This window comes from Oncorhynchus mykiss, chromosome 1, assembly GCF_013265735.2.
Source record: "Oncorhynchus mykiss isolate Arlee chromosome 1, USDA_OmykA_1.1, whole genome shotgun sequence".
NCBI lineage: Eukaryota > Metazoa > Chordata > Actinopteri > Salmoniformes > Salmonidae > Oncorhynchus > Oncorhynchus mykiss.
Genome location: NC_048565.1, coordinates 76,778,336 through 76,805,627, shown reverse-complemented (window position 1 = coordinate 76,805,627; position 27,292 = coordinate 76,778,336). Strand labels below are relative to the sequence as shown.

The window sequence follows — 27,292 nt, the reverse complement described above, 5'->3', positions numbered from 1 at the left end:
GCAACACCCATCCGTAGCACGCGCTCCAGCAGGTGTATCTCACTGATCATCCCTAAAGCCAACACCTCATTTGGCCGCCTTTCGTTCCAGTACTCTGCTGCCTGTGACTGGAACGAATTGCAAAAATCGCTGAAGTTGGAGACTTTTATCTCCCTCACCAACTTCAAACATCAGCTATCTGAGCAGCTAACCGATCGCTGCAGCTGTACATAGTCTATTGGTAAATAGCCCACCCATTTTCACCTACCTCATCCCCATACTGTTTTTATTTATTTACTTTTCTGCTCTTTTGCACACCAATATCTCTACCTGTACATGACCATCTGATCATTTATCACTCCAGTGTTAATCTGCAAAATTGTAATTATTCGCCTACCTCATGCCTTTTGCACACATTGTATATAGACTCCCCCTTTGTTTTCTACTGTGTTATTGACTTGTTAATTGTTTACTCCATGTGTAACTCTGTGTTGTCTGCTCATACTGCTATGCTTTATCTTGGCCAGGTCGCAGTTGCAAATGAGAACTTGTTCTCAACTAGCCTACCTGGTTAAATAAAGGTGTTCTCAACTAGCCTACCTGGTTAAATAAAGGTGAAATAAAAATAAATAAAAAAATCATCTGTTTAAAGTGGTCCTTATACTGTAAATTGTACAGTAGGCCTACGGTGCTGCACTGCATTGGCGTCTTCTTCATTATTGTGTGATTTCACTTAGATACTGGAGGAATACAATGATTTCATAAACATTCAAATGAAAATGTTTTTGAGCTGTAAATATGATACACACCATATCTGACAATAAAAATATTTGTTGTTTATTCACTTATAACATGGGTACGATTAGCATACTTGAAATGTAACAAAAAACAATAAAAGTTATAGTTTGCTATTCATTTGATCTTACTTCAGGTACTGTAGTTCACATCCCAAACAAACACCTCACTTTATCAGGAGTATAGTAACACTGTATCACATATTGAAAGTAGAAGAAATATCCGTTGGCAGTTCAGACACTGAATAATTTCTCTAATTTTTCATCTTTATCTGGCTTACATCCCCCACTGGGTAACACTTTATAATAATGTTCCTGTCTGAACATTATTATAAAGTGTTACCCCACACGGTAGCATTCTGCCATTCTTCTCAATATCACATAGTCATCACTCAACATGCCTGTGGTACATGTATGTTATTTGCTTTCACTATCCATTTACAAACCTAAGTGTAATACATACACTTAAACAGCAAAATCCATACACAAAAAGAAGCCGGGTTGTTAATATTTTCTTTTTAGAACGGTATTCATCCGGTTCAGGCCTGAAGCATGGTGCATCACATAGTATGACAATACATTTTAAAATGGAGCTATTCCATTGTTTTAGCACTGGGTATTATTAAAACCATGTAGACAAATCCCCTTAAATCACACTGTTTGCACGGTCAAATAACTTGATGGAAATCACTGGCTTTGTGACGTAAGATGAAAAGAGCACCACTTTTCAGCTCCATATGCCATATGTAGCAGGCCTAAGCTAGTCTAACCATCCATATGCCATATGTAGCAGGGCTAAGCTAGTCTAAACATCCATATGCCATATGTAGCAGGGCTAAGCTAGTCTAACCATCCATATGCCATATGTAGCAGGGCTAAGCTAGTCTAACCATCCATATGTAGCAGGCCTAAGCTAGTCTAACCATCCATATGCCATATGCAGCAGGGCTAAGCTAGTCTAACCATCCATATGCCATATGTAGCAGAGCTAAGCTAGTCTAACCATCCATATGCCATATGTAGCAGTCATAAACTAGTCTAACCATCCATATGCCATATGTAGCAGGGCTAAGCTAGTCTAACCATCCAAATGCCATATGTAGCAGGCCTAAGCTAGTCTAACCATCCATATGCCATATGTAGCAGGGCTAAGCTAGTCTAACCATCCATCTGCCATATGTAGCAGGGCTAAGCTAGTCTAACCAGCCATATGCCATATGTAGCAGGGCTAAGCTAGTCTAACCATCCATATGCCATATGTAGCAGGGCTAAACTAGTCTAACCATCCATATGCCATATGTAGCAGGCCGAAACTAGTCTAACCATCCATATGCCATATGTAGCAGGGCTAAGCTAGTCTAACCATCCATATGCCATATGTAGCAGGCATAAACTAGTCTAACCATCCATATGCCATATGTAGCAGGGCTAAGCTAGTCTAACCATCCAAATGCCATATGTAGCAGGCCTAAACTAGTCTAACCATCCATATGCCATATGTAGCAGGGCTAAACTAGTCTAACCATCCATATGTCATATGTAGCAGGGCTAAGCTAGTCTAACCATCCATATGCCATATGTAGCAGGCATAAACTAGTCTAACCATCCATATGCCATATGTAGCAGGGCTAAGCTAGTCTAACCATCCATATGCCATATGTAGCAGGCCTAAGCTAGTCTAACCATCCATATGCCATATGTAGCAGAGCTAAGCTAGTCTAACCATCCATATGCCATATGTAGCAGGCATAAACTAGTCTAACCATCCATATGCCATATGCAGCAGGGCTAAGCTAGTCTAACCATCCAAATGCCATATGTAGCAGGCCTAAGCTAGTCTAACCATCCATATGCCATATGTAGCAGAGCTAAGCTAGTCTAACCATCCATATGCCATATGTAGCAGGCATAAACTAGTCTAACCATCCATATGCCATATGCAGCAGGGCTAAGCTAGTCTAACCATCCAAATGCCATATGTAGCAGGCCTAAGCTAGTCTAACCATCCATATGCCATATGTAGCAGGGCTAAGCTAGTCTAACCATCCATATGCCATATGTAGCAGGGCTAAACTAGTCTAACCATCCATATGCCATATGTAGCAGGCATAAACTAGTCTAACCATCCATATGCCATATGTAGCAGGGCTAAGCTAGTCTAACCATCCAAATGCCATATGTAGCAGGCCTAAACTAGTCTAACCATCCATATGCCATATGTAGCAGGGCTAAACTAGTCTAACCATCCATATGCCATATGTAGCAGGGCTAAACTAGTCTAACCATCCATATGCCATATGTAGCAGGGCTAAACTGGTCTAACCATTTTCTTTTAAGTTTCTTACCTATTCTCAGCTATGGGAGAATCTCTGTTGGATTTCCTAGATTCCTCTCTTCTGTCCTCTCCTCACCTCCTTTAGAAAAAGCTCATAGAGAATTGAGGCGAGGAGGCAAGATGAGAATGTGGAAACATGACGCTGATATAAAATGAAATGAGACTCTCCTCTCTAATGCAACATCATGCAAATTATGTTTACAGAGGTGGAATCCCAAAATACCAGTGTAAAGTGTTAAACATGTAGCGAGTTGAACTAGACATTTTATAGATGAAAGGATAAGTAACATATCCTTTTTAAAATGTGTGCATGCTTTTCTCCTCTGAGAAAACAACTGCTGTTTAAAAGGGTGTGTGGCAGATTTCAGAACTCTTCCGTGTAAGGATGCAGCTGAGCATCCTCTGAATTGAAACTCTCCTACCACTTTTCGGTTTCCGTGTCACCGAGGAGAGGAGGGCGGAGGACTGGAGGACAGACTTTGATCCAAAACTGAATCTCCCACTGTCTTATGGACCCACAACAGCATTTCCCTGATGGAAGTAAGCTGGAAGTTGCTAGAGTGTAGAATTATATTCATCCAGCAGATGCTGCTCTGGCACTGCTAAATCCTCTAGGAGCTAGAGACTTCATCTAGAGACCACAGACCAATCTTTTACTTAGGGAATTACATTTGGACAGCCAGTGAGAAGAAATGGAGAAACCTTTTCAAATATTATTTCAAATATAATCAAAACATTACAATTCATAATGACCAATCTCTTTAGCGTACAATTAATCATTAGGTATCAAGTTAGAAATATCATATTACCATTACTCAAAAACCTCGGATACATTAACAACAATTGAATAAATTGATGCACTTACTGTCTCCAGCATGTAAACCACAACTCACATTGAACACAATACCAGCTCACTGAGGTACTCAGAAATATTTTCAGACTGGCTCACAATCTATAGACGAAAATCTATAGACCAATTTATTACACAAAAATAACCATCAACTTTGAAACACCGGTTGTCACAAATAGGACACCGTTTTGTTTTAAATTCTCTCATTTTATAAGACACAAGAAAGCTATAACCAAGGTGAAGGCAATGTACAGAAGTCAGAGTAAAAAAGAACAAAAACATCTAGCTCAGCCAAAAGGGAGCTCAAAATCAATACGATGCAGTCTATTGACGCACAATGTTTTGGACTTGGCTTTCAATGCGATATAACAGATGTACAGTTTACTTAGAAAATCCCAACTGCTCTGTACGATACAGCTCTACCACTGAGAAGAAAATGGTAAGAAATGGAAAACCCCAAATCCATAACACATATTATATCATATTATCTCCCTAGGTATCAATTGCACTTTGAATTGTCCCCTCATTGCATTTTAAGCCCTTGTTCTATTGGTTTTCACTGTCAGTCCTTTCAGCTGCACTTCTCTGAAATGCTGACAACTGGAACAATCTAGAGGAAGCTTTCACCACAGGAGCTCTCTTGAAGAAACAGAGGAATATGTCACTGTGGAGGTCGTCAGAACATCAGACACCACAGCAACAATATGGCCGCCACCCTGGGAATCTCTGTGCAGTTAAAAACCACAGACAGAACCTTTAGGATGCCTCATCCATCCACTGTCCTGTTAGATCCCAGACTCATCATCATTAACATCATTATCATCATCATCATCACCAGATGCCCACTGGGTCTATATCCCGCTACGTTGAGTCTTTAGGAATTCTCCTGTGGAACACTACGGACTGCCGTTCCTGGAACTGCTGCTTCCTCCGCCGCTTGCGCTGGTCCCAGCGACAGAGCAGTATCATCTTGAAGGTGGTGCGGAAGGTCTTGTTGCACAGAGCGTAGCACATGGGGTTGACGGTGCTGTTGACGTAGCACAGCCAGTAGCCCAGCGCCCACAGAGCCTCGGGGATGCAGCCATTACAGAAGGTGTTGACTAGCACCATGATGTTGTAGGGTGTCCATGTGATGATGAAGGCAAACAGGATGGCGCTGAGGGTCTGTGCCGCCTTCTTCTCCTTAACCAGAGACATGCGCTTGCGCTTGGTGATCTGCGTCCTTGCCCTGGAGGCGAATCTTTTGGCTAGAGCTGCGTCTTTGAAGGAGATGGGCACCGAGGGTGATTTGGTGGTGGTGGCAGAGGAGCCAGAGAGCGGCCCCACTCTGGTGGCCTGGAGGGCAGGCATGGACTGGACTTTGGATATCCGGGAGGGGAAGCGTTGGTGGTAGCTGCTGTTGTCTGTGTTGGCCCCATCAGGGGTAGTAGTAGTGGTGGTGGTAGAGAGGCCATCCCGGCTGTCCTCCTCCCCCCGTAGGGGGTCCTCTTCTGAGGCTAGGTCCAGGTCCTCGCAGGAGGTGAGGTGGGAGTTGACGGCTGCCTTCATCCCCGGCAGGTTGAGGACTATGGAGAAGATGGCGTGGTCCTGAGGCATCATCCCTCTACCGTTTCCCTCCTCGTCTTCAGATGAGCCTGAGTGGTCCACTGACAGCCTGGCATTGTTGTTGTTCCAGCTGTCGCTGCTGCTGTGGTCAGCGTCCCCTTCCCCAGGCCGGGTGCTGCCAGGCCTCCAGGAGCGCATCATGGGCCAGCAGTGGAAGCGTGCGGCCAGCGCCCGGCCAGGGCTCTTTCTCTGGGAGGACTGGGTCAGCTCGTAGCTGCTGCAGCTCCTGGCACTACCAGCCTGGTGGTGGACGAAGTGAGCCCTCTCCCCTCCCCTGCCTCGGCTCCCTGAGCCCTGCAGGCCAGCCAGCTCCTGCGAGCGGTTCTGTGTCTCCCTGTAGATACGCCAGTAGAGCACACTCATAATAGTGACAGGCAGGTAGAAGGCAGCCATGGCCGTGCAGAATGTAATGATGGGCTCTGAGAGGAACTGGATGTAGCACTTATCATGGGGCACTGTGCGCTCCCCCACAAAGTACTGCCAGAACAGGATGGCTGGGGCCCAAAGGACCAGGGACACGAACCAGGCCAGGCCAATCATCAGGACAGCCCGCCGTGTGGTCCGCTTGGCGCGGTAGGTGAGGGGCCGGGTGATGGAGAAGTAACGGTCAAAGCTGATGACCAGCAGGTTCATGACGGATGCGTTACTGGCCACATAGTCAATAGCCAGCCACAGGTCACAGGCCCAGTTGCCCAGGGCCCACTGGCCCATGATGATGTAGGTGGTGTAAAGGTTCATGGAGATGACCCCGATGATGAGGTCAGCCACGGCCAAGCTGAGCAGGAAGTAGTTGTTGACAGTCTTGAGCTGGCGGTTGACCTTGAAGGATACCACCACCAGGATGTTGCCAATGATGGTGACCAGGGACAGGAGGCCAGTGAGGAAGACAATGAGGACCACCTGCCACACTGTGTGACCCCCCAGAGGGTCGTAGGTCAGAGAGGTCACCGTCTCATTGAGCGAGCCTGTGAGGTTGAAGAGGCCACTGAGGAAGGAGTCCTTGTCATCCGGGCTGGTTAGCTCTGGCCAGGGGTCCCTGTGGAGAGTGTTGGTGTCTGGGTAGATGATGCCCATTCCTGGGGAGCTGATGGTCAGGTAGAGGCCAGGGTCTGTGCTGTTGGAACTCATCATGAAGTCCTGGCATATTCTGGGGAGAACACAGAGAGAGATAGATTACTACAATATACTGAGAACAGTACAATATACAGCAGGTGAGGCTAACATAACAGTTTTTCACATTTACTGTAGGTGGACTGGCTGTTAAAGAGATTACTCACTTTTCTAGACAAACGAGATTGTTTGTAAACAATTTCTAGTCATACGTTTTGTGTTTAACCTTTTTCCCCAGTTACGCTACACAAGCAATTTAGCTTTTGAAGATTAAAGTCACGTGAAGTTTTTTGTAGGAGTGTCCATTACAAAAACAGTCCTCTGATCTTGCAAATTGCCAGAACAGTAGCGCAGCACAACATGCCATCATGTGATAGATCCACAGCCTCAATCTGATTGCAAGGAGCATCTTTAAAAACACAATTACAGTAACGCTGTAAACAACACCAAGGCTTGGACACATCTCCTGTCAGACTGCTGGTGTGACTTAGCATACAGGTGGTAGCCTTTATTTCAATTCAGCTCCTGTGTCTCAATAAAATACATCACAGTCCTTTCCGACCACCATTCATGGCCTGTCTGTTAATCTCACTGATAGGATAGAGAACAGAACATTACAGGCTCTCTCGCCCAAGGACAGCCACGGCCAGTGAGTGTTAGAAGAGGTACCTCCCATGCCCAGAATAACACAAATATGTGCACACAAATACACACACCAACGCGCACACATAATACAGATAAACACTACAGAATTATAGAGGGAAATATTGAAACTCTATTTCAAGAGATAGGAAAAGATGATTCTAACTTGACCTTTACAGGGATAATGAAGAAAACTATTTTTTTTAAGTCAACTCAAATTTTATTTGTCACATGCACCGAACACAACAGGTGTAGACAAATGTAAGTAAATGTAAGTAAATGCGTACTTACAAGCCCTTAACAAACAATGCAGTTTAAAGAAAAATACCTAAAAAAAAAAAGAAATAAAGTAACAAATAATTAAAGAGCAGCAGTAAAATAACAATAGCAAGGCTGTTGGGGGTACCTGTACAGGGGGTACCTGTACAGAGTCAATGTGCTGGGGCACCATTTAGTCGAGGTAGTTGAGGTAATATATACATGTAGGTAGAGTTATTAAAGTGATTTATGTATAGAAAATAACAGAGAGTAACAGCAGGGTAAAAGGGGGGGGGGGGGGGGGGGGCAATGCAAGTAGTCTGGGTAGCCATTTGATTAGATGTTCAGTAGTCTTATGGATTGGGGGTAGAAGCTGTTAAGATGCCTCTTGGGCTTAGACTTGGAGCTCCGGTACCACTTGCCGTGCGGTAGCAGAGAGAACAGTCTATAACTAGGGTGGCTGGAGTCTTTGACAATTTTTAGGGTCTTCCTCTGACACCGCCTGGTATAGAGGTCCTGAATGGCAGGAAGTTTGGCCCCAGTGATGTACTGGGCCGTATGCACTACCCTCTGTAGTGTCTTGCGGTCGGATGCCGAGCAGTTGCCATACCAGGCAGTGATGCAACCAGTCAGGATGCTCTCGATGGTGCAGCTATAGAATCTTTTGAGGATCTGAGGACAAAATCTTGAAACAAATCTTTTCACTCTCCTGAGGGGGAATAGGTTTAGTCATGACCTCTTCACGACTGTCTTGGTGTGCTTGGACCATGTTAGTTTGTTGGTGATGTGGACACCAAGGAACTTGAGGCTCTCAACCTGCTCCACTACAGCCTCGTCGATGAGAATGGAGGCATGATCGGTCCTCCTTTCCTGTAGTCCACAATCATATCCTTAGTCTTGATCACGTTGAGGGAGAGGTTGTTGTCCTGGCACCACACGGCCAGGTCTCTGACCTTCTCCTTATAGGCTGTCTCGTCGTTGTTGGTTATCAGGCCTACCACTGTTGTGTCATCGGCAAACTTAATGATGGTGTTGGAGTCGTGCCTGGCTGTGCAGTCATGAGTGAACAGGGACATAGGTGTTGCTTTTGTCCAGGTGTGAAAGGGCAGTATGGAATGCAATAGAGATTGCATCATCTGTGGATCTGTTGGGGCGGTATGCAAATTGGAGTAGGTCTAAGGTTTCTGGGATAATGGTGTTGATGTGGGCCATGACAAGCCTTTCAAAGCACTTCATGTCTACAGACGTGAGTGCTACGGGTCAGTAGTAATTTAGCAAGTTACCTTAGTGTTCTTGGGCACAGGGTCTATGGTGGTCTGCTTGAAACATGTTGGTATTAGACTCAGACAGGGAGATGTTGAAAATGTCAGTGAAGACACTTGCCAGTTGGTCAGCGCATGCTCAGAGTACACGTCCTGGTAATCCATCTGGCCCTGTGGCCTTGTGAATGTTGACCTGTTTAAAGGTCTTACTCACATTGGCTGCGGAAAGCGTGATCACACAGTCTTCCGGAACAGCTGGTGCTCTCATGCATGTTTCAGTGCTACTTGCCTCGAAGCGAGCATAGAAGTAAATTAGCTCGTCTTGTAGGCTCGTGTCACTGGGCAGCTCTCGGTTGTGCTTCCCTTTGTAGTCTGTAATAGTTTGCAAGCCCTGCCACATCTGACGAGCTGGTGTAGTACGATTCGATCTTAGTCCTGTATTGAAGCTTTGCCTGTTTGATGGTTCGTCGGAGGGCATAGCGGAATTTCTTCTAAGCTTCCGGGTTAGAGTCCCGCTTCTTGAAAGCGGCAGCTCTACCCTTTAGGTCCGTGAGCATGTTGCCTGTAATCCATGGCTTCTGGTTGGTGTATGTACGTACAGTCACTGTGGGGACGACGTCATCGATGCACTTATTGATGAAGCCAGTGACTAATGTGGTATACTCCTCAATGCCATCAGAAGAATCCCGGAACATATTCCAGTCTGTGCTAGCAAAACAGTCCTGCAGTTTAGCATCTGCTTCATCTGACCACTTTTTTATTGAGTCACTGGTGCTTCCTTCTTTAATTTTTGCTTGTAAGCAAGAATCAGGAGAATAGACTTATAGACAGATTTGCCAAATGGAGGGCGAGGGAGAGCTCTCTGTGTGTGGAGTGAAGGTGGTCGAGTTTTTTCCCCTTTTTTCCCATTTAACATGCTGATAGAGATTATGTAAAACGGATTTAAGTTTCCCTGCATTAAAGTTCCCGGCCACTAGTAGCGCCGCCTCTGGATGAGCGTTTTCCTGTTTGCTTATGGCCGTATACAGCTAATTAGTGTAGTCTTAGTGCCAGCATCGGTCTGTGGGGGTATTTACGCAAAAATACAGATGAAAACTCTCTAGGTAGATAGTGTGGTTATAGCTTATCATGAGATACTCTACCTCAGGCGAGCAAAACCTTGAGACTTCCTTAGATATCGTGCACCAGCTGTTGTTTACAAATATACATAGACCGCCACCCCTTGTCTTACCAGAGGCCGCTGTTCTATCCTGCCGATGCAGTGTGTAACCCGCCAGCTGTATGTTATTCATGTCGTCGTTCAGCCACAACTCTGTAAAATATTTGTTTTTAATGTCCCGTTGGTAGGATATACATGCTTTTAGCTCGTCCAATTTATTTTCCAGCGATTGTACGTTGGCCAGTAGTTTGGATGGTAAGGGCAGATTAACCACTCGTCGACGGATCCTCACAAGGCACCTCAATCTCTTTCCACAATATCTTTTCCGTCTCTTTCTTCTGCGAACGATAGAGATGAGGGCATGTTCGGGCGTCCGACTCATTAAAGAGAAATTCTTCGTCCAGTTCAAGGTGAGAAATCACTGTTCTGATTTCCAGAAGCTCTTTTCGGTCATTAGAGACGGTAGCAGCAACATTATATACAAAATATGTTACAAAAAATGCAAAAAAACAAACAAAATAGCATGGTAGGTTAAGAGCCCATGAAACGGCAGCCATTCTCTCCGGCGCCATCTTACTATATTTAGAGTCAAAGGGAGCCTCCAGCCTCCAAACTAAAGTTGACTACAACAAACGTTTTGCCTGCTGTCATTTTTGGAAAGAAAGTGAGCTGAGACAAGGGGGCTGGAGGGGAGAGAGGAGAAGAGCAGAGAAGAGGCTAACAACGCCACAGAACACAACGCCAAGGACTGAATCCGAGTGAGAATGAAGTTATAAGCTAGCTAGAGCACTCTGCACTCCATCACATTATGTGCTCACACTCACACAACAATGTCTACATCTGGATCTCTTGGGCAAACCAAGTACGGGCTTGAAGAGGGGAAAACGGATGGAGGGAGCATTCCCACTCCCAGTTATTTGGCTCTGAATCTCCTCGTCTCGCTGTCTGAAAGCTCAGAGAGCGGTTTGTTTTCCCCAGGATGTTTGCTAATTAGTTATTGGATTCTGCTGCTGTGATGGCCCACTGGATATGAAACCATTGAGGAGAGTTCTTCCTTTGGCAGGCAGACAACCTGATGAATGCAATTACATTAAGAAATGGTCCAATTATATTTTCTGGGAGAGTGATGGAAATAGTTCACATGTTTAAATATAAACTATTTTCATGCCATACTAAAATGGTACCCATTACAATTCTAAATTTCAGTTTGAGTTTGTTGAATTCTGTATATAACCTTATCTGACGTTTCTGTTGAAGGCTTTGTTGGCCTCAGCTGTTACCCTGGGCCAGACTAGGTGTGGGACACCAGAGTTGACCTGGCACCAGTGGGCACACCTGCCACCCTCAGCCACATCCCCCTAGAGCACTTCTTTTGATGCCTCACACCTGTGCCCTGACAGTACCCCCACCGCCCCACAATGCACTGCTGCTTTACCCCATGTGCCCCAAGCTGCACTCAGCCATCTGTGGCAAGGGATAGAAGAGTAACATGTTCAGAAACACACACACACACACACACACACACACACACACACACACAAATGTAGGCACCTACTGGGCTCACACTGGTTGAATCAACATTGTTTCTATGTCATTTCAAAAAAATTACATTGAACCAACGTAGAATAGATGTTTGTGCCCAGTGGGCCTACATTGAAACAGATTTTAAAAGAAACCATACCTACCCCCCACTCTTACACCCACACACTCACGTCACACACACTCTCTCATTCACACACCAAGTTCCTCCTCTTTATGATAAAAAACAAAGAAAGCCTTCACAACGCACAGAATTCTTTATGAACTAAATTCCACTGAATATAAAGGTGTCACTAATGAGGGCTAAACATCTTTAAATTGGCAAAATACCTGAAAGAGAAAATGCGTCTCTGTAAGGATTACTGATTGAACATAAGGAAATGTGCTTTCATCGTCAACTTCTCATTAAAGAGAGAGAGAAAGAGAGAGAGGATTATGACTCTCTGGGGCTACTGTACCAGGCCCACAGGATGTGGTTATTCTAAGTCCAGAGGGAATAAGCCAAAATGCCAGAATACCAGGTTACTCCTACTTTAACCTGACACGTGACAACCACACCAAAGAATTACCCCATGGGGTCAGAGATACAGGACCTCACATTCCTAAATTTGAATAAAGTGCGATTCAACACAGGGACACTCAATAACAGTGATGAGAAGCACTTGTCTTTCTGTCACACAACAAATCTTTACTCAACAAAATGGCTGGGGAGAGGAGAATACAGTATTTTCCACTGAAATGTACTTTATCGAGCATTTGGCAGACAAGCACTAGAGGCAAACGATTACCTTGTTTTCTGTCATGGTCAGTTAGAATTCTGCTATATCTCAGCTGTGGTGAAGTGCTCAAGCAGGATGGATATTTTTACTCCTTAAAGACTCATTAAAGGGGCAATATGCAGTTCTGCACACCCCACCACTGTTTTTGGTGAATAGCTGAGGGATGGGACTGGAGAAATGTAACCACTGTCAAATTCATAGACAAAGCTATGGATACAAGATCTGACCATCCATGAGATCAAAATGATAGTTTTACAATTTTTTGACGCTATACAGTGTGGAGTAAAACAAGCTTATGTTTTGGGGTTCTGTTGGAGAACAACAGTTGAACTAAGCTCATGAGGCATTTGTAAATTATATTTAAGCAATAAGGCCCGAGGAGGTGTGGTATATGGCCAATATACTATGGCCAAGGGCTGTGCTTAGGCACGATGTAAATCTGAGTGCCTGGACACAGCCCTTAGCCATGGTATATTGGCCATATACCAGAAACCCCAGAGGTGCCTTATTGCAATTATAAACTGGTTAGCAATGTAATTAGAGCAGTTCAAATAAATGTTTTGTCATATTCGTGGTATACGGTCTGATATACCATGGCTGTCAACCAATCAGCATTCAGGGCTCAAACCACAAAGTTTATAATCTTCAATAATCAATGAGTATTATTTAAAAGTCCAAAATTGATGTACCAATTGGAGATTGCCCCTTTAAATACTTAGGCTTAGCTTCGAGCTGCTTTATAAAAACTGTCTCCAGGTCTTTTTGGAGACATAGGGGATCGATACTCATTTTCCCCATCCTTACACTACCTGTTCTTTGACATTTTGAAGCATTTATCACTGCATGGTGAGACACATCAATCCCATACTGTATGTCAAAAGCCAGGAATCCATCGTGACGGCCGAATGGACAAATCTGGACCATTTCATCAACACAGTAAAAGAAACCTGCAGAAACATGAAAAAAATAAAAGAGATATGATAATGTCTAAATCACTTTGGGGTGATTCACCTTGCAGCACCAATGCATAACACCTGTGTGCATGGGTGTTTTACAGCAGCCCCTTTTCTAGCTGTTCCCATACTTCCAGTCAGTGGCCAACGACTATCCATTTAAAAGCGCATCTTGGCAGAAATACATATATATATATATATATATATATAATAAAAATGCATCATTTTTGCTAAATGAATATAAGGGAAACACTGTTACAGTGTGCTGCAGAGAGAAATTATGGCACCATTTCAAACCATGAACCGTACATACAATTGCACTAAAGTACATAGCAGTTTATTTAATAAACCTTGATTGAAATTGCCTTGAATTTCAACCATGACTATACCATGCCCACATATGCACATACAATACCAATTACTGGATGGTCTAGAAAGTGTGAGCCATGATAATGCAAAACTGAGTGGGCAGTGTGAATCCTGCCAGTGTGAATAAGCACTAATGGTGATCTGAGAAAATGTGCACTGGATTATGTTAATAAAATCCCTTCAGTCCCAATGAATGAACTACCAATGAATTCTGGAGCACATAATAGATATTTTCCAGCATGGCATTGATCATGGGAGCTTGGCTTTACACAGAACCAATGGCCAGACTGATACACACCCAAACTGGAGCATGTAGACAAACGTAATTGTTTTTTCCTGCCAAAATGAATAGTAAATTCTGTCAGTGGGATATATTCGAGGGTGAAACGAGATCTTGTGAGCAGATTGTGGTCACTGTGTCTGCTGTGGAGTCATCGAACCTGTTTTATTGAACAATAAGTCTGATCCTGTCTAACAAACACAATACCATGGAATGACCCACATTTCTTATACATTAGATGTTTCAATCCTTATGAGGCAATGCTTTGACTTCAATGACTGAATAGACATTATTTATCTTTATATCCAATACTGTCTAGTATACTGAAATTGTGATTTGTGCATAGAACATATTCGCTCTTGGAACAGTCAACACATTCACTGAGATTAGCTGTTCAATTTGCTGCTTAACAATATATTCAAAACATACTGTACACAAAGGTATTTGAGTTCGTAAGACTAAACACACTTTTTCCCAAAATACGATAGGATGACTTTATCTGTGCTGTTTCTTGTGATAAACCCAAGCAGAATACGTTTATTTTAGGAGAATCCAGAAGTCTACAGTTCCAGTTTAGCATCAGGGCAGGTCTTTAAGGAAAGACCAACATAAAGTGTCTTAATAGGGTGTTTGGCCACAACGAGAAGACAGAACAGCTTCAATGCACCTTGGCATAGATTCTACAAGTGTCTGTAACTGGAGAAATTCCATAATTGGGTGTTTTGTTCATGATGGTGGAAAACGCTGTCTTAGGCGCCGCTCCGGAATCTCCCATAAGTGTTCAGTTGGGTTGAGATCTGGTGACTGAGACACACACACACACACACACACACACACACACACACACACACACACACACACACACACACACACACACCCTTTAAACTCCCTTTGAGACCCCTCTTTCAAAGTCACTGAGATCTCTTCTTCTAGCCATAGGTGCCAACATTTCATACATGACCCTAAACATGGGATGCTAATTGCTTAAATAACTCAGAAACCACACCTGTGTGGAAGTAAATGCTTTCAACTTAAATGGTCCCATTATTTTGGCAGTTACCTGTACCCTTGCAGGTCCTTGATACCAAGAAACAGTCCACTATAAAGTCTGGCTAACTTTGTTTGTGCTCTTTTATTATGATAGGCAGTAAGGAAAGGACTTTTTATTGTGGCATCTTTAGTAGAGACTCAAAGTACTACAACAATGTCTCCCTCTGGAATGCTTACATTGGAATCATTACTTATAAACAGGAACATTCGAGTCGACTAGAGCTCAATGAGAAGAAAAAACGAAAAGGATGTTGTCCCGTTTCTAGCAGCTGCCAAAGGATCATGGGATTTTCACAGTTCCTGACAGCCTCCCTAAAGAGTCTGGTGGAATCCACAAAGCCTCCCGCGCCAGGCTCAGTCAGGGATCTATCAAACACAAGGCTAGGACCTTCACTCTGACAGTACAGCACACACAGTCTTCTAGACCAGACCTTAAAGGGATCATCATTTATCTACTACCACAGAGTCAGATGAACTCGTGGATATCATTTTTATGTCTCTGTATCCAAAATGAAGGAAGTTAGAGGTAGTTTTGCGAGCCATAGGTCTATGGGTATCTAATTGGTCTATGGGCCTATAGCATGTTAGCCGATAACCATATACTTCCAGTCATTGCGCTAACGATAGTTAGCAATTGCGCTAGTGCTAGTTAGCAACTTCCTTCAAACTGCACACAGAGACAAAAATTGTATCCACGAGTTAATCTGACTCGGGGAAGATAAAGGTCCTCATTGTCCAAATCGCGAAGTATCCCTTTAAGCTTGCTATCTACGTATGGAGGGGAGTGTCACACCCTGGTCAAAGTATTTTGTGTTTATCTTTATTTATTTGGTCAGGCCAGGGTGTGGCATGGGTTTTTGTATGTGGTGTGTATGTATGGGGATTGTAGCTAGTGGGGTGTTCTAGCTAAGTCTATGGCTGTCTGAAGTGGTTCTCAATCAGAGGCAGGTGTTTATCGTTGTCTCTGATTGGGAACCATATTTAGGCAGCCATATTCTTTGAGTTTGTCGTGGGTGATTGTCCTTATTGTCATTGTTCTGTGTTAGGTTACACAAGTATAGGCTGTTTTCGTTAAGTTTATTGTTTTGGTAGTGTTTGTGTTTAGTGTGTTACTTCATTAAACATGGATTGCAATAGACACGCCGCATTTTGGTCCGACTCTCCTTCTCATCAAGAAAACCGTTACAGGGAGGAAAAAACAACTATTAATTATATCAATCAATATTATGTCCCTATAAGAAAACCCTTTGAAGAACCCTTGATGGTTCCAGGTAGAACCTTTTGGTTCCAAGTTGAACAGTTATGGGTTCCATGTAGAACCCATTCCACAGAGGGTTCTACATGGAACCCAAAAAGGTTCTATCTGGAACCAAAAAGAGTTATCCTATGGGGACAACCGAATAACCCTTTTGAGTGTAAAGTATAGTATGGTCTATCTAGATTATAGCCTACCTCTTGATGCGTGTTCTAACTCATTTCTGAAATGCTCTCTGTGCACTATCAATTACTAAAGATAATCATTTGTTAAGATATTATCTCAAAGTGTACAGTCATACCCCTCTCACAATAAAGCGTGAGATTCTATACACGTTTCAATTCCAACGATACACTATCACGATCCATCCTTAAAAGGCAGTGTGGCCAGTCGCCTATTGAACAGGCACTCGAAGGAGGGAAAAAAACACACTCCCTCCAATGTAAACACCCCTTAGCACAGGGAAAGGTTTCTTTAAATATGAGCTTGGAATTTGCTCGAGAAACTCACGAGTGATCACCTCCTTGAACAGAGAGTGTAACTCATCTCAACAACACCTTGTTGTGTTTATGTGCAAAGAGAGGTACGGATCCTTCTTTAGGGGCTAGGACAGCCACCCCTTTTCTCTGTGACGGGATGGACACCATGTCTACAAGCGCTTTCCTGTATACTTTATCTCTCTCCCCCATCTCTCCCTCTACACGCACCATTGTTCACCCTCGCTCAAACACAGCAGAGGACACAGAGAGAGTCCTGGCAAAAATAATTAATCTATCATAGCTCGATTGACCAGAGGGAGTAGTCCGTGGCAACTTGGCTGGAATACAATACAACTATTTTTAAAGGTTTTAAGTAAGGCTCATACAGAATGTTAAGAGATGGCTATTGGACTACAATCGTTGTTGTTTTTAGGACTTACTGTATGTGGATCTATTTTAGGCTGACGCTAAAGGTAGACTCAGCGAGATGACGTTGCAACAAACATCACGTAGATATTTAGATGAGTGCGACGCAACACTTTTCCCTCACACAGTCACACGGAGTATCTGCGCATGTGCACAGGTGCGCTTCACGTTGCCACAATGTGGTAGATAAGGGATCAAAACAGCAGAGAAGTTTAGCCTCGTCTTCGGATATTTTAGACCCGCCAAAAGCTGGCCTTCACGGTAAGGAAGTTGGTTATGACATATATTTTGCCAAAGGAGGTGCACAGTAGCCTAATTCATCAGTATCCTATCACCAATGTTTTATAAAAAAATATATCTTCCTTTGGGAGCAGCAAAACTGTTTACATAAATTTTCTCCAGATTCTATGAAAAGTTTGGACTCATTATGTGCGATTCCAATGAAAATAAAGACGCCAGTGACCGTAGGAAGCTAGTTTAGAAACACCATGTTGTTATATAAGACTGATTATTGTTTTTATTTGACCACTTTCCTCTGTCGGCCGTGGAGCTAAATCCGTTACTGATATTTGCCTGTTTGTTTGTTTATGTTTACAATTATTCAGAGGAAATAAAATATCACAATATGTCACAACGTGTCTAAATAAGTGTCATAACAGTGTTATGACAATGTTATGACAGGTTATGATGAGTTATGTCAGCTTTTATGACAGGGTTATGCTTAAAATAAGTGTGAACCTAAACTTTAAAGTCGTAAAATGTAACTAAGATACATTTTCTCATCTACACACACACGGCTGCAGTTGGCCAGGGTGTATCCTGTTGTATCATCTCAGTCACTGCTTCCTCCTGAACAGCCAAATATAGCCCTGTATGATTACCTTCTGTAAAGGTGCCTGCTGGTCACATCTGTCTACCCATGAATCAATCTCTTATTTTCAGTTGACCTTTTCATAATGAGCATGGCCCCAATTTTGTCACCATGCCACACAAAAAGTATGCTTCTAGTAGTGATGGGGGAAAAAAAATCTATATCGTATTGTATCGTTTTGACAAAATTGCAATATTATTTTTGCGCTAGTTGGCTGTACCTGCACCAAAACTCCAGTATTTTCCTTTATAGCTTGTTCTCCATCTTCTTTTTAAATAGGGAGCAAATTTGTTTCAACACTTTTATTTCCATGACTGATCAAAACTCATTTTCTCATGGGTCTCTCTTGTCCCTCTGCAGCAGACATATGGTGAGCAATATGTTTGGAACATCGAATCGCACTAAAATCACAGTATCGAATCAAAATACATATGTATCTATATGTATCTATATGTATTTTGATTCGATACTGTGATTTTATTGCGATTCGATGTTCCAAACATATTGTGAGAATCGCAATACATATCGCATCGGCCCCTAAGTATCGTGATAGTATCGTATCGTGAGGTCCCAGCTTATAATAGTTTATACCCTCCACCGGCACACACACAAGCATGCATGCAGTGTACCAGAAGGTCTGTCGCATTCCAATCCTATTCACACATGCCAAGTATACAAAGGAACCACTTGGGACCACTTTGGAAGAGTACTAACTCTGAGGTACAATTATGTCCAGAAGTAACAGACTATGTACTCAGTAAGGCCTCATAGTAGAAAAAAACAGGTGAAAGTCATCTCTGTATTGGCAGAGACTTGGCTTGCAGGATCCCTGCATTTTACTGTGAATCACAGAGCGAGACAGCTTAGTGTCCTTGAATTACTTGCTTCTCTCTTACTTTGAGTACATAGTCAACACTGCTGCTTTCACTTTTGTTTGTTTGTTTGTTTACCTCTTACAATATTAATATGTGCTCTTTAGATGTTTTGATACGGGTGTGATCTTATTTATAGTAGCTGCTCTTTAATTTAATGTTCAAAACAAATAAAGTATGAATGCATGCAGTGACACCATGAGCTCACACAGAAGTCACGGATTGCTAAGAGGCTTTGAAGGAAACAGCATAAGAGGCTATACATTACAAAATCACTAAAAACAAAGGATTAGAAGCCAAATAGAAAGGTCTATGGGTGAGAGAGAACATTTCTTATAGATTACCACCCAGGGTAAAGACTTATTTCAAAATTCTATTTCATGCCTTTCTCCAAACCTACAGTTGAAACCCGAACAAAAGCGTTAGAATTTATACACATCCAATTGCCTAGCAGTCTTACAGCACAGCAAGTTGTTTTATCACTTACAACTGTATGTTTCACTGGGTACATGAAACATACAGCTAATGGGCCTTGAATGCCAATGGGGACAGGCGAGTGATAGATTAACCATGCTTACCGATTGCTACCCTGCCAGAGCTGCCAGACACAGTGTTGCGTGTTCTGTCTGTCACTGTTCCCGACAGCGATAGGGGAATAGCCAGTAGAGAGTCTCTTGTTAGTTAGCATCAGGAACAAGGCCTGAGCTCATTTTCCATTTAGCGACTCTCATTACTAGCGTACAGAACAATAAGAGTTTGTTGGTGCCTTGGCGTGCGGGGAGTATAAGTGGTGGAATAGAGACCGTACGGTCCTGCTATGAAGACATTACGAGGATGGAGAGTAATGACTCCTCTTGACTGTTGTCACAGCATGGCGCCATGATGAGAGGGAAAAGTCTTCATCTCTACTGGGTCAGTGGTACTGCTAATATACAATATGAGTAGTAGCCTAATACATAGCCACATAGTGTGAGGAGAACCACACAGCAGACCAGAACCCAGAGACATGTTCTGTAAGTGTTAAATCTATGTATTTTCATCTTGGTGCTTATAGTAACGTAGTGTCTGGTCAGAGGTACTGTACGTAAAATGAGGCGGCTCTCACGCCATCTATAAAAACATACAGTTTAGCCAGGAAGCCCGCAGGTTGAGCTTGTAGTCATAACTTTTTAACACCCTTTATTTATTTAACACTGTGTCATATGCGTTACACTCACCACTGTGACAATTTTCTAAGGGTTAAATACCATTTCAGAATTGCTGTAGGCTATAACACCACAACCACATAGCCAGTGGCCCGCCAGACCCCTCATACTGTACCCAATGTGTATTTTTCCCTTCACGGTAGTTGATCCAAAAGCGTAAAAGTTGGTCTCCAACCCTAGTAAAATAAATGACTTGTATGCCCCCAGCAGTCTGGCACAGGTTGAAGGTTCTCTGGAAGTCTGCCCTAAACCGCTTCCCTCTTTATCAACAGCACCGTTTTCTCCTTAAGAGCCCCTCTTGAGTCAATGTTTTCAGACGTCACAACCGATCAAGGTGGCCCTTAAACTTATTTAAACAGCCTTCAGAGTGAGTGTATTACTCAATGACGAGATCAGTAGGTAAACATGGTAGACTGTAAATGCTCAGGCGGTTTGGCAATCCCTGCAGCACCAAGGAGTCGAGAGCAGTAGCCATTTGGTACCCCCTCCCAAAATAAAAATACAAGTCTGATTATGACTTATCTTTTACTTCTCCGTGTTTATCTCTGTCTCATACATTATGTACTGATAAGTGTCTGGAGAGTGTGGGAGAAACACTAAATCCCCTGGCGGGAAGACCAAAGCCATTATACGGTTATTCTCTGCTTCCCCACCCATGTCCCAGAGTGACCTCCGCCTGGAATGAAAGTTCCTTGCACCAATTTGTCATGACCACACTGATATGATCTCCTAGTGGACACGCAGACTGTGAAATATGAGTGTTTAAGATGAGCTCTACTCCACAGTATTTGTATTGGGTTCATTTATTCCAAATGCTTGTTTTGTGAAGTGTTTGTACAGATATTGGACACGCCCAAGAACCAACACTATGATGAACTGAGGGCAACAACAGTCCTTTGTATATCTTCTAATCTAGCTCCAATGTCAACAGGGGCGTGGAAAGCTCCAAGATTTTAATGTATCAAGTGTGACGAATAATTTCTCACACAAACAGGAGGACACGAAGCATGATGATGGCATATCAAGTCTTGCATGGAGGTCGTAATTGGTATAAACACAGCAACTTAAAATAAGCAACAAACAATAACATTTTGGTAATGAGGCCGACAATTACTCAGAGTCCCTATAATTAGACTTTAGCTTTGATGAAACTCGTCATACCAAATCAAAGACAGAAGTGTTTCAACACAACAATCGTCAAGATAAGAGTTAAATTGGTGTTGTGGCAAATTGATTCAACCTCCAGGTTCTTTGATCAGATTACCAAGGCAGCAGATTGCTTCCAGTTATTTGGGATATCTTCAGAGAAAATAAGGTTACCTAGGAAAATAACACTACTTTGCTGCTTGAATAACATCAATCAATAAACACAAGATTTAATTGTGATCATTTTGTAGACAAAAAAAAAAACATTATAATTGCACACTTCATGTGTTTTGGATTTTCTTTATCTATCATAATTCCTCTAATTCATCACCACCCACACACACTGTTTCTTTAAATTATTTCTAAAGTCACTGATAATAAGTTATACTTCTCTCCTCAGGTCTATCCCAAAGGCACATAAAAACATCTGAGTCAAAACAAGTCAATTAGTTTCCCCTGCTTTGGACCAAACTGCTGGGGTGGCAAACAAAGCGAGGGCGAGTGGTCTCTCAGAGAAACCAAATACACAGGAAAACGTCATTCCTTTCTTCCTGAACTCTTTAGTACGCAGATCACTTCAAATATCAGTCTAGGTATTTGTTTAAATGGGCAAACAATTCAGCAATTATTGCATTTAAAAAAAATAACAATGATGCCTTTTTACCTGAGGGCATTTAAATTATTAGAAAATACTGGAATTTCTATGTAGCACATTATCATAACTAGGTTAAATGACATCAGTGCTTTCAAATAATGTCCCCATTCACCTTCATGAATACTGCCCTTGTACCTTCTGTTTCTTACCCAACTGACATCAAAGTGCTAAAGCTAAACATCTGGGCGGACAGAGGTAGAAGTCACATTTAATCCAGCATCACCAGCGAGTCCGGGAAACACACTTGACAAATAAAATCTGTATGTGTTTTTCTTGATGTGTGCACAGCGGCGACAGTGCTAGCGCGATTACATTATTCTAAACAGAGCTCAAGGTATTTAGTTAATCAGTAACCCCTTTACAGTGGCCATTGAAACACTCAGCTGATCTAAGAAGAGACATGGCTATTCACTTGACCTTAGGTGTTTTATGTACTTAGAATTTATTTTAAACCCACATCCGGGATCTGTCAGAAAAGTACATAAATGTCCCCTCCCCTGTTTGCATAGTTTATGTGATATATTTCAATGATTTGTTGTGACTGCCACTCTGAATGAGGTAAATGTTAATTAGCTGTGAGTTGTTTAGCTAGAAATATGACCAGGCCAATGGTGACAATGGTGTGGTAGCACGTTCCACAATGCATATCACAATCATCATCTCGCTGAGTTTAGAAAAGGAACATTTATGAAAAACCTCAAGGTCGTCAACTTGTCACAACAATCTACCTTAAATTTGAAGCATTATAGTAAAAAAAGCAGGTGAGATGCTTGTTTTTGTCCTCTCTTCTCTGGAGTTAAAATTAGACAATAGCTGTAGGCTTTCTGAGTTTTTAAGTTCTGATTTGTAAAAGTTCCTTCACCGTATGTCAAATCAACCTTTACATTTCAGAGAGAATCTGACGCACTTCCATTGCACCTGTCCCAGAACTAACTGGGAGGAACCTGTGTTTCCTTTCAAGTCCGTTGTGGATGAGGAGCAGGTTCATCAGAAAGGTCCTGTCAATCATGACAGGGTCCTCTGTAAAAACCACCAATCTGTATCGATCTGTCAGGTTAACAATCCAGTGCTGATACTAGTGAGTGAACACCGAGCAAACATCAGACATTACTTCTCTGAGTTTTTCCTTCGTCTTTCTCTTTTCATTTCCTGGGAGGGACTAGATGCAATACCCAATTAATCCCAGGAGAGATAAAACCATAAATACTTCAGTCATTGTGTTTTTTATGTAATGCCCACAATGTACTCTAATAGACACCATCTCCAAGGGTCCGCAAGGGCCACCATAATGGCTCATGGAAGGAGATGTTACATTCAAGTGGATTCCATTTCAAAGTTACCAGTCATACACGTTTCATACCCAACCGCCCTATTCTATTAGGGCTGTCCAATAACCACCCTAAATGATGGAAATGACTATGTAAAACAAGCTGTTTTAGATTCTTGATCTTTGTCCCCTTGAGAAATATGATTCTCGTTTGGACTGCTCGGAGACATAACTTCCTGCGGACACAGGATCTGCTAGGTGATCATGAAAAATGTCCAAGGTCATAACTAGGACTGCAGAATATGCACCTCCTTTTTTTAAAATACTGAAAGCACAACATAAATGTATCAAGAATCACCCAATTCACTTCAACAGCTGCTCAAAATCAACAGCATAGGGTAAATCAAGTCAAATTAAGAATGCATATGTTTTATCACCATATCCCCTAGCTAGGCAGATCATGTCTGGTGTGTCTACTGAGGCCAGCTTTATGAAGGTGACCTTACCCTCCATGTTCTTTACACTTAATAGCTTTCAGACTCATTGCTCATCCCTCAGACGGAACCTGATATTTATAACAGCCAGACAGTCAGGAAGAGTGACAGCGTGACACCAAGGTTGTCCTCTGTACTATAAAAAGCCCAGAGAAACAGCAGTTGGGGAATGTAAACTAAACACCCTCCCCAAATGATAAACCCTGCTACGTCCAGATACATTGTATATACAAAGCTGTGAGAGAACACTACTATCCCTCTTTATCGGTCTTGTCCTGACGGGTTGTTTAAGGAGTGAGGTAAGGAGGACAGTCATAATATTGGAGTACTGAGGAGCCAATGGACAACAAATAAAGAATGTGGTACAGTGAGGGGACAGATTGAACTGGGCATAACATACAGCTGTGGTACAGAGAGGGGACAAATTGAACTGGGCATAACATACAGCTGTGGTACAGAGAGGGGACAGATTGAACTGGGCATAACCTACAGCTGTGGTATAGTGAGGGGGCAGTTTGAATTGGGCATAACCTACAGCTGTGGCACAGAGAGGGGACAGATTGAACTGGGCATAACCTACAGCTGTTGTATAGTGAGGGGACAGATTGAACTGGGCATAACCTACAGCTGTGGTACAGAGAGGGAACAGATTGACCTGGGCATAACCTACAGCTGTGGTAGAGAGAGAGGGGACAGATTGAACTGGGCATAACCTACAACTGTGGTACAGAGAGGGGACAGTTTGAACTGGGCATGACCTACAGCTGTGGTACAGAGAGGGGACAGATTGAACTGGGCAGCTGTGGTACAGAGAGGGGACAAATTGAACTGGGCATAACCTACAGCTGTGGTACAGTGAGGGGACAGATTGAACTGGGCATAACCTACAGCTGTGGTACAGAGAGAGGACAGATTGAACTGGGCCGAATCAATCTGGGGGACAGAGAGGGGACAGATTGAACTGGGCATAACCTACAGCTGTGGTACAGAGAGGGGACAGTTTGAACTGGGCAGCTGTGGTACAGAGAGGGGACAGATTGAACTGGGCATAACCTACAGCTGTGGTACAGTGAGGGGACAGTTTGAACTGGGCATAACCTACAGCTGGATCAGAGGCCTGATTAAAGTAATCACTGGTCAGTCACATCTAATCAATGCTACTTTACACAGCCAGCCCTTCTTTCCCCTAACAGACAGCATGCGACCCGAATCAGTCTCCACAGTAATATCAGAGAGGTTTGAAACCTATATTCAGTGTCTTTGTTTAATATCAAAGGAAAGGGGAAACTTATAAAGAGAGAAACAGAGAGAGATTCTAAGGGAGCAAGGGACAGAATAAGACAGTGAAAGAGGGTGAGACAGAGAGAGATAGCGAGAAGACCACTTAGGAAGTTAAAATAGTTTGCTGCTGTCTTTTTCAATGGCAGTGTTCTTGTCTATTCATAGCAGCAAATGAATAATTCAGCCTTAACTTCCTTCATAAATGTACCCTAAGGTGCGACAACTAGAATAGGATGGGGAAGAAACTCATGAGGAAAAATATAGCAAAAATGTATTTCGAAAGGTTGCTCACGCCCTTGACTTTGCTTCCTGCTACTGTACACTGCAATCATTGGGGGTTACAGTGAGTCATTTGAAAGGAATTAAAACCTTTCAAATTATAATTCCATCCTAAAACAAAATGACATAGAGTACAGCACTATTCCATCCTGCTTTTTGATGGTCAGTAGTAAACACAACTTTCATCTCGGCTCATCAACTCACTGAATTTTTACTGCAACACTCGCTGTGCCAGACAACATACTGATCAGCTGAGTTTTTGCAATGGCAGCAAAAATAAATATACACCATGGGAAAACAACCCAAAACAGAAAGTTAGCATTAAATTAATCCCACTGGGAAAATCAACCCTCACTCAGTCCAAAACATTACATTCCACTAGAGGAATGCAATATAGATGCAGCGAGTGCTGCGCTTATACATTCTAATTTAAATTAATGAGCATCATCCTCATCCAGCTCAGTAAAGCACAGCAGATAAATCAGATGCTCATTCATTCTTCTTCGATTCTTCTACAGCTTCCAATACCTATTGATGAGTCAGGCTCACCTATGGGCTATAAGTTACTATACTTTTAAAAAACGTTTTATTAATTTAACCTCTAGGCAAGTCAGTTAAGAACAAATTCTTATTTACAATGAAGGCCTACCCCGGCCAAACCTGGATGACGCTGGGCCAATTGTGTGCCGCCCTACGGGACTCCCAATCACGGCCGGATGTGATGCAGCCTGGATTTGAACCATGGACTACAGTGACGGCTCTTGCACTGAGATGCAGTGCCTTAGACTGCTGCACCACTCGTGAGCACTTAAATGGCCTTTGTGCATCATAAACTGTAATCATCAAGAAGTTCTGGCCGTGTTGGGGGTCTTCCCCCCTTGTGAGGTCACAGTTATGACTCATGTGTAAATCTTAAGGCCAAGGTAACAGTAATGTGAAATGCCCTTGCTATGCTTGGCACAGCACTGCACACACAGATTGGGCTTCAGTGAACACTACTTGATGGACGAGCCTTCAAGCTTTGGGGACTTGAGGGATCATTTTGTTACCCCACACTATTTTGTGCCAATCACAGCATAAGCTATATGAAAAAATGTACACAGTCAACTCTTCATGCAGCCAGGACCTGGCTAACAGAGGAGATGATAACATGCAGAGATGCAGTTTGTCTGAAAATAAAAATACAATGTCAGGCCCTACTTTTAGGTTCCCTACTACTTGCTTTGTATTGTTTTTAATAGGTGAATGTGGCTTAAACAGCCCAAGGGAGAATATCTTGAGTCACTGACAACTGTACACCTGGTATCAAACATTAGATTAATCATCAAACAAAATCTAATGCCCTCATCAAGCATTCAGCAGTGTCAATAATCACTTCAATAGGTCCAAGTGTTGTAATTGTGTTACTTGGGCTTGTTCAAAAACATATTGTTCCTTGTTTCTGAGAGTGGCATTTTGTCCTGGTTTCACAAAGACTCATAACTCTGTAATAATAGATGCAATTTGTCCTTTTATCCATTCAGAAAATCGTTTCAGAAAAAGAGAGAGCATGAAGCACCAGTTAAAAGAGATTTTTCCTTTCATTGATCTTACTTAACTGTCCTCCTGTGAACTGTGCTTCACGTGCAATAAAAGCAATTTACTGAACTGACAAGTTTTCTTAAAATTGACCCTTTCACCTTTATTGTCATTCATGCTATTACAGCCTTGGACATTCTAAAACACCTATTAGTCTGTCTATGTTCACTTGCAATCAATTTCAAATTATGACCCTGTCAGATAAGCAATATTGTGACATGAAGTTTATATGTTATGCTCCAATCATGTAAGTATCTAGAGAGAAAGAGAGGAGAGGAAACTCAACCACCAGGCAGTCCATTAAAATGACTTTTATAAAACAATCAATATCAACAAGTCAGTATGGTTGAACACTTGGTTGAAATAATGCAGAACAATCCATATCTAAAGCTCCAGCGCAATCTGAAATTGAACCATAAACATCCTGAAGGAGTTGGATCTCAATTCTACTCAATTCTGGATCAAATGTATAGCTGCCCTCTCAATGCTCACTCGATATGACCTCATTATATTGTGAAAT

General features: G+C 42.6%; 1 protein-coding gene across 1 annotated transcript in view; it reads right to left on the bottom strand.

Moving 5' to 3' along the window:
* Positions 1-794: 794 nt before the first annotated feature.
* The window catches only part of LOC110529681 (muscarinic acetylcholine receptor M3-like), a 107,516-nt gene continuing 81,018 nt past the window's right edge, over positions 795-27,292 (bottom strand). The window contains exon 3 of the mRNA XM_021612116.2: positions 795-6,710. Coding sequence (XP_021467791.2) covers positions 4,820-6,694 — 1,875 coding nt within the window. The 5' untranslated portion in view covers positions 6,695-6,710 and the 3' untranslated portion in view covers positions 795-4,819. The remainder of the gene's footprint in view (positions 6,711-27,292) is intronic.